Consider the following 12500-nt stretch of genomic DNA (forward strand, 5'->3'; position numbering starts at 1 on the left):
TTATGTATTATGTGTTCGAAAATTTTGCAGACGATCGATGTGAGAGAGATGGGGCGATAATTCGTCGGGTCAGTTCTGTCGCCTGTCTTGAAGAGGGGGGTGATATTTGCACAAAGCCAGTCACTTGGTAGGGTGAATGAGGCGAGTGATTGGGAAAAGATAGATTGAAGGAAGGGGGCAAGGACAGGGGCACAGGACTTGAGGATTAAGGCGGGGATTTGGTCCGGTCCAGTGGCTTTGTTTGTGTCAAGAGTAGTCAATAGGTTCAGTATGCCGTTAGTCATGATGTCATGCGGCGGGATTGGGGGATAAGGTCTATCTGGCATGTTATGTATATTATCGTCTTTGTGTGTGAAAACAGACTGGAAGTGTGTGTTGAGTAATTGTGATTTGAGTTCTGGGTCAGTTATGAGGGTGTTGTTGGAGTCTTTCAAGGCTGTGATTGCCGTTGTGTCCTGTCTGCGCGACTTAAAGAATTTGAAGAAGTGTTTAGGGTTATTTCTGACGTTGTTTGCGAGGTAGGTGGAAATATGTTTGTGTTCTGCTTTCTTTATGTTCTTGGAAAATGTTTTTTGGTGAGTTTTGAAAGCAGTCCAATTTTCTGGAGTATTGTATGTTTGCGTGCGTCTGTAGAGTCGCTGTTTTTTTGCGATGTTGTCTGCGTAGCTCTGTGGAGAACCAGGGAAGTGTATGTCTTCTTGAAGGTGTTTTCTGTGTGATGTGTTTGTTCATGGATGTAAGTATGGCGAGTTTAAGGTTATCCCAATTGGAGATGAATGGTCTTGAGTGGGGATCAGTGGAAAAGTAGTATGTGCTAAAGTTGGTGATACCCTGTGTGATTGCGTCTAAGTCACCTCTAGAAAAGAGGAAAATTGGTCTGCGTCTCTGTTTTGGTCTGGTAGGTCTGAGGTCTGCGTCAACGAGGACGATGTCATGGTCACTAAGCCGTGGGATAACCTTGGTGTTTGTTATGTCTAGGACATTGTTCGTGAGGAAAAGATCTATAATGTGTGAGGTGGTGTGAGGGTCACTGACGCCACTGGGACGTGTCGTGATTTGTGTTAGTGTTGGAGTGAGTACTGTTTGAGAGAGTGAGTGAGTATTTATGATGTCCATGAACATGTCATGTAGTTGGCGTCTGTTTGTGTGGGGAGTGATGGAGGCCACAAGGTCGGTGAGTGGGGGATCGTGAGGGGACAGAGCAGTCCAGTCTATGTCAGGGAGGTTGAAATCGCCTGTGAGCCATATGTTTTTGTCTGCGTTAATGCGTGTTAGAGATAGTTCAAGGTTTTGTAGGTAGTCTGTGTTAGTAGAAGGCGGTCTGTAGAAAGCAGCGAGAAGAAGTGATTTACAGTTATAGAGTTGGAGTTGGATCCAGACGATTTCACAGTCCGTGTCAAGGTCAGGTCTAGGTTTAACAGTTACTTCTGGTTTGGTGGCGATGAGAACACCGCTGTAGCGGCTCCTGATTGGCCGTCAACGCAGGACCGCACCTGACACGCGATTGGCCGACTCCCGCCATGGAACCACCCACATCGGCCGAGCTGACATCGGCGGTCAGGTTCTTAAGCCGCCGGACCTGAGGCGGAAACATCCTTTTCCACTCAGCTGTTGACCTAACTATACTTGTACTCGGTTCCTCAAAATAAAGAGATAAAAATCCAGTCTGGTTTCTTAACCTCCACACTGGTGACCCTCGGAGTGAACCAAGTTTTTACACAAGATGTCAGCAACACACATGACGCTACCAGCCTGCTCTCTGGCCAGCCTGCCGGAATGTTTTTATCAAGTGGAGCAGGAATTCCTCCTCAGGAATATAACCACCCAGACCACTAAATTCCGCCTGCTGGTCACTAATCTCCCGCCAGAACTCCTTCTGACCGTCGGCGACCTCCTGCATAATCATTGGTATGCCACTTATGACGAGCTTAAGGAGGCCATTCTTAGGCGAACAGCACCTAACCCTCTGACAGTGTTAAGCTCTTTCCCGTCGTCTGACGCCGCGGACAACCGTACCCCCACAGAAATCCTTCACCACTTCCAGCGTCTCCTCACCCGCACCAGCACTACGCTCCCACCCATCGTCATGCGCTCCCTCTTCCTCAAGCGGCTGCCTGCTGATATCCAGCAAATCCTGCTGGTGTCAGATGCCCCATTGGAGCAACTTGCCCTGCAAGCCGACGCGATGCTCGTAGCTAGGGCACCCACATCGTCAATAGCAACAGTGTCTGCCTCAACCACCACCTGCACCGTGACGTTGGGAGCCCTTGCAGCCCATGTCGCCACACTATCCGAGGCTGTGCAGAAGATATCCACACAGGAACGTTCTCACTCCCGGCCTCGCTTTCGCACCCCTTCGCCACTACGCTTTGAATGGGACTTCAGGCGCTCTCTACCGCCCAACCGCCAGCCTCGCTTCCGCGTTCCTTCACCGCCGCGAAAAGAGTGGAGGAAACCGCGGAAACTGGGCGCGCCTGTCTTTTGCGGACCTCTGAAGCATTTATTGTACGTCCGAGATGCCTCCTCCTCCCTACGTTTCCTCGTCGACACAGGGGCCGAGGTCAGCCTCCTCCCGGCCTCCCACAGGGATAAACGCTTCCCCTCCTCCCACACTCTGGAAGCTGCCAACACATCGCCCATCAACACCTACGGTGAGCATTCGAGAACCCTCTCGCTGGAAGGCGAGCCCGGCCAATGATTCCAGTGGATCTTCCTCGTCGCCGACGTCCCACAACCCATCATCGGCGCCGACTTCTTGGCGCACTATGGTCCACCAATCCAGGGCCCGCACACATGCTGCACCGGCTCTGGTAAGTACCCCCCTAATATATACAGTGCTTCCCAAGACCTGCACCTTCAAAAACGTCCTGCGGGAGTTCCCGGCCTTGACCAAGCCGATCAACCAGGCCACCCATCAACGGCACGAAGTCCGGCACCATATCGTGACCCACGGTCCTCCTGCCCATTCTCGCTGCCGTCCGCTCGCCCCCGACAGATGTCGCAGTGCCAGGGCGGAATTCGACCATATGCAGTTGGGGATTATACGCCCTTCCAGCAGTCAATGGGCGGCCCCTCTGCATCTGGTGAAGAAGAAGGATGGTGACTGGCGCCCGTGCGGTGATTACCGTCACCTGAATACGATCACCGCCCCCGATACCCTCTGCCGCACCTGCACTCCTTCTCCCACGAGCTGTCTGGCTGTATGGTCTTTTCCAGGATCGACCTCGTCCGGGCCTTCCACCAAATCCCGATCGCTGAGGACATCCCCAAAACGGCCTCTTCGAATTTCTCAGGATGCCCTTCGGTCTCCAGAACGCCGCTCAGACCTTCCAACGCTTCGCCGTCAACGCAGGACCGCACCTGACACGCGATTGGCCGACTCTCGCCGTGGAACCACCCACATTGGCCGAGCTGACATCGGCGGTCAGGTTCTTAAGCGGAAACATCATTCTCCACTCAGCTGTTGACCTGACTATACTTGTACTCGGTTCCTCAAAATAAAGAGATAAAAATCCAGTCTGGTTTCTTAACCTCTACACCGCCACCTCTGCCAGCGTCAGTCGAGCGGTCTTTACATACTACAGTCATGTTAAAGTGAGGGGGAAAATTTCAGTAGAGTCAATGTCAGGAGTCAACCATGTCTCAGTACCTATTATAATGTCAGGTTTGTAAGAATGGAGGATTTGATGAAGCTGGGCTATTTTGTTGGTAATGCTTCTGAAGTTGATGTTTTGTTGGCGGAGGGTAGTCGGGTTATTGTGAGTGGGTGATCTACGGGAGGTAGGTATGGAGGAGGAGGAGGAGGTGGAAGAGGGGGAAGAGTGGGGAGGGGATGGAGAGGAAGATTTTTTTTGTTTTAATTCCATTTGTTACAGTGGATATTCTTTGCTGTGACATACTGTTTGTTTTATTTTGCCCAAATCTCCCCCTGTGTGCAAGGAATGGACGGGGATACCACTCACTGACTGGGCATGAGATTGAACGCAGGTCCGCAAGATTGCTAGACCAGCACCTTATCGCTGCGCCAGCACAGCAGAGGATGGGGAAGGAGAGAACGAGGGAGAAGGAAGGGAAGAGGGGGGGAGGAGAGAGGTAGGGGGAAGAAGACAGAGGGAAGGAAAGGGAGGAGCAGGGAGGAATAGCTGAAGGGGGGTAAGGGTTGAGGAAGAGAGGGGGGAGAGAAAGGCGACGGGAAGGGTGGGGTAAGGAGATAATCATGAGATGAGTGAGAGGTCCGGGAGTCAATGGAAGGCCTAGAACAGTGGGATATGGAACACAGTGATATGGATGGGAGTCTGATGAGAGGCATTATTGGTTCTTGTTTGTATGTTGGCGAGAGTGGTGAGTATGTGGTGTACGGGTGGGGTTAAGAGGAAGAGTGTGTTGGAAGGGAGGGTTGTTTGTGTCTTGCGAATGGAGTGTGTTGACGGAATTGGAGACTATAATGGGAGAAGATGCGAAAAACGAGCTTGAGAAGTTAGGTAAGCCGCAACCATCGCAGATCCACGCAACGCCATTGTTAACCAATCCAGTGTATAACTGTGTGAAGGGGCCGATGCAGCTGACATGATACCAGCCAGCATGCTCGGATCTCTTACAGCAGTTATCGCACTGGATGGCCCTCTGGCCCCATTTGACAGCCCTCGTGCAGATCATGCACGGGTACTTGGGGCGGTAAGGGCTAGGGTTAATATCAGCGCCGGTATCACCACAAAGGAGTAGCAGGAGAAGGATGGTGTGCCTGGAGTGCTTATTTGTCGTGTTGTAGTGTTTATTAGCGTACCGTAGGGTTGCGAGGGTATGGAAAGGGTCAGTGTGAGTGAGTGAGTGAGTGTTGTGTGAGTGTTTAGATGTTGATTCATGGGTGTCTGCATGTGTTTAAGGATTTGTGCATGAGGTATGAGAACGATAAGAGTAAGCGTAAGTGCAAGAAAGGTAATGTGTAGCAGTACGTGGCATCTAATATTGTTTTCTCTTACCTTTCTTGTGCGTGAGCGGGTAACATGTTGTCGTAGTCTGCCTGGAGCGAACTGTCAAGTAGCCGGTCATTGCGCGGAACAGGCGTGTGTGTAAACATGAAGGAGTTGGTGAGTAAAAGTCAGTATTGGTTAAAAAGGGTGATAAGAAACTAAAAAAGAACATGATAAATTATGTTTAACTTAAAAAATAAAAATTAAAAAGGTTAAAAAAACGTATGTTGAGTCAAGTATGTTCCACTTAGCTTGTGGAGGAGGGTAGAGGAGGGGGAGGGAATTGCGGAGTGCGTGAAAACACGTCCGTCCGCCACGGTATCCAACAACCAACGAACATTGCCTTGTGTTGCTCCACAATGACTTTGAACAGTAGCTCTGCCTAGTATCCAGTCCATGCAAGTATTGAAAAATGTTGGTGAAAGAAAACAGCCTTGCCTCACTCCTGAACTGACAGGAAAGAAGCTCGATAGGCCCCCACCACACTTTACAGCACTTTCAGTACCAGTATACAGGTTTGCTATTAGTTCAATAATCCTTGTTGGAATTCCTCTCAGTCTCAGGATCTCCCAGAGTGATTCCCGATGCACTGTATCAAATACCTTCTTGAGGTCGATGTAGGCTGTAAGCAGCCCACATCCGAACTCACGACGGCGCTCTACAATGACTCGAAGTGTAAGGATGCTGTCTATTGAGGACTTACCAGGAGTGAATCCAGATTACTCCGGCCTCTGATGCCTCAGTAGATGGTCTCTAATAAGCCTCAGAAAGATGTGGGCAAGAACCTTCCCTGGTACACTGTGCAGTGTGATGCCGCGGTGATTGCTGCAATCCCATTGGTCTCCCTTCCCCTTCCAGAGACGGATGACCACACCCCTCAACAGTTCAGGGGGAACGGTACCGGACCGCCAGATGGCAGCCAGGACAGCATGCAATCCCACACCATAGGTTCAGCCAGGACAGCATGCAATCCCCACGCCATAGGTTCACCACCAGCCTTTAACAGTTCAGCTGGGATGCCGCAAATACCCGCTGCTTTACCACTCTTCAGTTTGGAGATCGCCTCCCCAACTTCAATTAGGGAGGGTGGGTCCGGCAGCAGAATCACGGCACTACCCGCATCCAAGTTAACTGTTGGAGGGTTAACCTGATACAACTGCTCAAAATACTCAGCTCAACGTTCCCGCACCGCAACAGGATCAGAGACGAACTGGCCACCTACTAAGCGAACTGCAGTCACCTGTGAAGAGGGCTTGGAATTCAGTTTTATCAGGGCTTGGTATGCAGGACGAAGGTCATTTACTAAGAAATGGCCTTCGACCTTTTCAGCAAGACTCCTAATAAACTGATCCTTGTCCCTTAACAGAGACCGAGTTCTACGCACCTGGGAACAGTGCAAATCCTGATCCCCTGCCAGACGAGCCGCATGGCAAGCATCTGTGGCTTCCAGTGTCTCCTGAGAAATTAAATTCTGTCTTGCCCTCGGGCGTTCTCCAATCGATTCTAGGGCTGCATCAAGTGTTTAATGCTTGAAGGTGTCCCACAGAAGTACAGGGTCCGTTAGATTGTCGAGGGCTATGAAACAATCAAAGATTGTCTCAGCAAACCCCCGAGCACACTCCCTCTCCTTCAGCCTATCCAAATGAAACACCCTAGGGTGGTCATTGGGCCGCTGGGGAGATTTGAAGTAGACCCGGAGAGTAGCCACAACCAATCTATGGCCAACCAATCATTGGACCAACCTGCGGTCCAATGGGCAAGCCATGAGGTGTCCGGTGTCAACCAATCAGGTCTCGGTATGTGTTTTCGAGAAGCTGCTGATGGTGAGGGCGAGAGGACAGGCTGTGGATCTGGACCCAACCTGGGGGAAGTATGCCACGCTGCAGGTTGCGGGGGTCGGCTACAGGTATTCCCCCTCCAGTGAGGGAGCTAAGCGAGCGAGTGATAACAGTGATACTCCAGAAGGCTGGGTATTTGTGTCACTCCAGAAAGTCACTAGTATGGCAATGGATTTGCATCCACCATAGACTGGTTTCAATCATCTCTTTAAGGAGCTTTTGGGTGTGAGTGCCCACAGGTATGGCTGGTGTGCTGGAGATCGACGGCTAAGACCTGGATAGGCCTTATTGCTGCTTGCAGTGTCTTGCTCTGCTGGAGGATAGTGAGTGCTGAACTTGGCCCAGGTGCCGGAGCTTAAGTGGGTCTGAGCTGTGCCAATCAGGTCTCGGTATGCATCTTCGAGAAGCTGCTGATGGTGAGGGCGAGAGGACAGGCTGTGGACCTGGACCTAATCTGGGGGAAGTATGCCACGCTGCAGGTTGCGGGGCTTGGCTACACTGGTACTACGAGCCAGAAATCCTCAATTTCTGGGATCTTGCAAAATCCCGGAAAAGGAAGGAAATTCGCCGGTATCAACTCCCGAACCATGAAGACTGACAGACATTTCATAACCAGCTCGATCGCAGCCAGATACCGCATTGAAGTCACCCAGAACAATACGAATATCGTCGGGGACAACTGTTTATCACAGATGCAAGTTTGATGTAGAACATCTCTTTCATGTCGAGTTTACAAACATCGGTAGGAGCGTATACAGCAATAAGAGACATGAAGCCAAATGACAGCTTCAGTCTCATTACTATTATATGCTCATCGACTGGAGTGACCTATACCACCGAGGGCTGGAGCCTACTGGAGATAGCTATGACTACTCCCTGAAGATGGTGACCATCGCTGTGGCTAGACCAGTATTAGGTGTAGCCACCTACACTGATCATGCCGCTGCCAGGTCTTCTCACTTCTGAGAGAGTAGCCACCCTTACTCTCAGCCTCCTCAGTTCCCTCGATAGTAGAGGCAATCAGTCATCCAGAAGCAAAGAGCGAACAGTTCCAAGCCCTCACCCTGACTTCCCGCCTGAGGTTAACCCTTGGGCAGTCACTCCGGGTGGACGCCACCTCTGCCACCCCCGCCGACGCTGCCCCACATAAAAGGCAGGAGGCTGCGGTACCCATCATCCACCTGTGGAGTTCCTTAGGGCTTTGCCCCACAAGCTTCATATCGGGCTGGCGGCTGCCAGAACGCAGGCGGGACGAAGAGCTCCCGTTCCCATCCTGCACCCCAGCAGCCACCCTCCCAGCGGGGCCTGCAGCCTGCCTCTCTCACTGGGTAGGAGGGACATTTTCCCTTTCCCCCAGCCTTTCCAACTATCTGTAACACTGCCAATGGGTTATCTCTGGGGGGAGGAGGACTGGCAAGGCCCACCTCCCCCGAGCCTCCCATTGACCCCAGGAGGCTTAGGCTTAGGGGCAGGAGTTAGTTCAAGGCCAGGGCGTGTCCACACGCCGGTGGGCAATGACCCTGTACCTCTGGGGTCTCCTGCTGCTCCGAGATCCCCTACAGTTCAGCCTGGGATGCAAGGTGCCACTTTTCATAGGTGGCCACGAGGAGGCACTGCAGAAGTCTCGATGAATGAGAGGCTATGAACTGGCAGGGGAGACTTATGCAGCACTGCTCCCTTTTTCACACAATGCTAGCCAGCGGTGGCGGCTGCGAGCGAGAAGGCATGCAAGCACTTAACACTATCTAGGCTACCACACCTTCGCTTCACACCACCCTGCGCATGAAGCACCCACCCATGCTATGCTACGTCAATTTCGATGGTAATCCCCCTTACAACCCTAATTTAGCCACATCCGACTTCTTGTTTCCAAAGTTGACAAAATCATTGAAAGTTAGCAATTTTCCGTCAGTTGAAGTTGTAAAAAGAGCTGCTCTGGCATGATTCTGATCACAAGACCCTCAGTTCTACTCAGACGGACTTAAAGGCTGGTATCAACGTTTGCAGAAGTGTAGCGACCTTGATAGACCATATATTGAAAATCGTTTTTCATACTATCCTTTTTCCACGAGCTTTTAGAAGCCCCCTCGTATATATATATATATATATATATATATATATATATATATATATATATATATATATATATATAGAGAGAGAGAGAGAGAGAGAGAGAGAGAGAGAGAGAGAGACATATGTATATATATATATATATATATATATATATATATATATATATATATATGTATTCGTATATATTTTATATATATATTCATATATATTTTATATCTATATATACATTTGCATATATATATATATATATATATATATATATATATATATATATATATATATATATATATACATCTATCTGCATAAACATAAATATATATATATATATATATATATATATATATATATATGAATATAATATATATATATATATATATATATATATATATATAAATTAAATACAAATATATGTTATATACAAATATATATAAGTTATATACAAATATATATAAGTTATATATAAATATATATATATTTATATTTGTATATATATTTGCATATATATATATATATATATATATATATATATATATATATATATATATAAACACACACACACGCACACACCTATAAATGGTCTTCCAAAATCACACAAACCTGGAATACCTCTCAGACCCATTTTCTCATCCATTGGCACTTTCAGCTACATCCTGGCAAAATTCCTTGTAGAAATCATTCAGCCTCTAACATATGGATACACGATATCCAACTCATCAAACTTAACTTAAATTAAATCAGTCAACTAAGATTTGATGACCACAACAATGGTTACTCTTAATGTCTAGTCTTTGTTTACAAATGTGCCTCATACGGTAACCACACATATCATCACAAATAATACAACAGCTGAATCCCTTTCATAGTTTGGTTTAGAAAAGAAACTGTTAAATTCTATTTTAAACTTAGTCACAAAAGATTCAGTATTTACTTTTTACAAATATTTGTATACTCATATTGATCATATTCCCCCATTGGCCCTAGCTATGCTAATGTTTTTTTTATGTCATGAGGAAAATAACTGGCTACATAATTGCCCTATGGAATCTAAATTCTTGTTTTACAAAACATACACTTTTCTTTTGTTCAAACACCCATCTCATGTACAATTGTTTCTATTCTACCTTAATGACCAACATCATAACATTAGTATATTAGTTTACAGTGAAATTGAAAAAGAAAATCTTTCTTGACACGCTGATCACCAAAGAAAACGGTTGCCTGTACACTACTGTTTACATAAAACCTACTTTTACTGGTTTAGGAAAGCATTATTTGAGCTACGCACATTAGAAGTACAAGATTAATAGCATATCTACCTTAATCAACAGAGTATATATCATTTGCACCACTCAGTCTCTTTTTGATTTGGAAAAGTTTTTATCAAATTACTTTGAAACAAATGGATACCCAAGCATTATATATTAGAAAACCATGAGATTATTTTAAAATATTAAGATGTGCCAGCCTTTAAAGCTTACGTCTGTTCCTAAACAAACTAAATACAATAAATTACAGTTGCAATTACGTGAATTACTTAAACATTCATTCCCCCAGGTTAAATTTAATAGTTTTCACGAATTACATTATCAAAAATCTCCTGAAGAGGAAAGAGTCCTTTTCCTCAAATTTATGCTCAAGCATTATATATATGCTTAATTAATTATCCTGGCTGCAATACTAGGTATATTGGATCATTGAAACGTTGGTTCAAGCACAAAATTCTTGAGTGTATGGAGAAGTCCAAAAGAATTGACCTACATCTCACCAACCCGGCGTTCTCTGCTATTCGGCAATATTTACACACACAGGACCATCCCTACACTCATATTGATTTCAAAATTCTGTCTACATCTCCCAACAGACTAGGCCTCCTATTCTCAGTCTCTGCCTATCCACAAGATGAAACCAGAGGTCAACAACAATCACATAGCCACACAGCTATTTACGGTGTATTCCTGTGACCGTAACCATCTGTTTCACTATTCATGGGGTGTTTTACTCTTGTATATATTTCCCTTATTTCTTTGTTTCGCTTTTTGTGACATTTCCATAATTCTGAACTATTTTATCTTATGCCTTGTCTGGCTCTAATGTTATTACTTGTTTCGTTCTTTGTAGCACTGAAGATGAAGACGTGTAATTGTTTTTGAAATGAATGAAATAAAGTATGTTCATCACAGCATCGGTCATTATTTTCATCTATTTACATCTATGTGTGTATGAACATTTATACATATACGCACGCACACACACACACACACACACACACACACACACACACACACACACACACACACACACACACACACACACACACACACACACACACACACACACACACACACACACACACACACACACACACATACACATGCTTCCCTAGCCGATGACCATGTTTCCCCTGCCGATGGCATTTTCTCAAGCCGACTGCCACTGCGATCAGCTGGGGAAACACGGTGATCGGCTAGGGAAACACGGCCATTGGTTAGGAAAACACGGCCATCGGCTAGGGAAACACATCCATCGGCTAGGGAAACACGGCCGTCGGCTAGGGAATCACATCCATCGGCTAGGGGAAACATGGTGATCGGCCAGGGAAACACGGCCATTGGTTAGGAAAACACGGCCATCGGCTAGGGAAACACATCCATCGGCTAGGGAAACACGGCCGTCGGCTAGGGAATCACATCCATCGGCTAGGGGAAACATGGTGATCGGCCAGGGAAACACGGCCATTGGTTAGGAAAACACGGCCATCGGCTAGGGAAACACATCAATCGGCTAGGTAAACACGGCCGTCGGCTAGGGAATCACATCCACCGGCTAGGGGAAACACGGCGATCGGCTAAGGAAACACGTCAATCAGCTAGGGAAACACGGCGACCAGCTAAGGAAACACGGCTATCGGCTAGGGTAACACGGCCATCGGCTAGGAAAACACATCCATCGGCTAGGGAAACACGGCGATCGGCTAGAGAAACACGGGCATCGGCTAGGGAAACATGTCCTTCAGTTAGGGAAACACGACGATCGCCTAGGGAAACACGGCCTTCGGCTAGGGAAACGCGGCCATCAGTTAGGGAAACACAGCCATCGGTTAGGGAAACACGGGCATCGGCTAGGGAAGCATGAGTATCGGCCAGGGAAACAGCGATCCGCTATGAAAGCACAACGATCGGTTACGGAAACACGGCCATCCGCTAGGAAAGCACAGCGATCGGCTACGGAAACACGGCCATCGGCTGGGGAAACACGGCAATCGGCCAGGGAAACACGGTCATCGGCTAGGGAAACATGTCCTTCGGTTAGGGATACATGTCCTTCGGTTAGGCATATATGTCCTCCGGTTAGGGAGACACGGCCATCGGCTAGGGAAACGTGTCCTTCGGTTAGGGATACATGTCCTTCGATTAGGGAAACACGGCCATCGGCTAGGGATACACAGCCATCGGCTAGGGATACATGTCCTTCGGTTAGGGAAACATGTCCTTCGGTTAGGGATATATATCCTTCGGTTAGGGAGACACAGCCATCGGCTAGGGATACATGACCTTCGGTTAGGGAAACACGTATTTTTATTCAAAATAAATAATATACTTGCAAAGCAATTGAAGTGGTT

General features: G+C 47.4%; 2 protein-coding genes across 2 annotated transcripts in view; one reads left to right on the forward strand and one right to left on the reverse strand.

The window, feature by feature from the left end:
* Positions 1-1594, reverse strand: part of LOC138866594 (uncharacterized) — a 4967-nt gene extending 3373 nt beyond the window's left edge. The window contains exons 1-3 of the mRNA XM_070139729.1: positions 1494-1594; positions 622-1321; positions 186-467 (exon numbers count right to left, since the gene is read on the reverse strand). Of these exons, the coding sequence (XP_069995830.1) occupies positions 186-467; positions 622-1321; positions 1494-1594 (1083 nt within the window). The remainder of the gene's footprint in view (positions 1-185; positions 468-621; positions 1322-1493) is intronic.
* A 129-nt stretch (positions 1595-1723) lies between these two features.
* LOC113806363 (uncharacterized) lies at positions 1724-2698 on the forward strand. The gene has a single exon (XM_027357488.1). It carries the CDS (start codon positions 1724-1726, stop codon positions 2696-2698), a length of 975 nt encoding a protein of 324 aa, XP_027213289.1.
* The last annotated feature ends 9802 nt before the right edge of the window (positions 2699-12500 follow it).

The sequence above is a fragment of the Penaeus vannamei genome, chromosome 26 (assembly GCF_042767895.1).
Source record: "Penaeus vannamei isolate JL-2024 chromosome 26, ASM4276789v1, whole genome shotgun sequence".
Taxonomy (NCBI): Eukaryota; Metazoa; Arthropoda; class Malacostraca; order Decapoda; family Penaeidae; genus Penaeus; species Penaeus vannamei.

Coding starts and splice junctions, on each gene's coding strand:
- LOC113806363 (XM_027357488.1), top strand. CDS start 1,724: ATGTCAGCAACACACATGACGCTACCAGCCTGCTCTCTGGCCAGCCTG.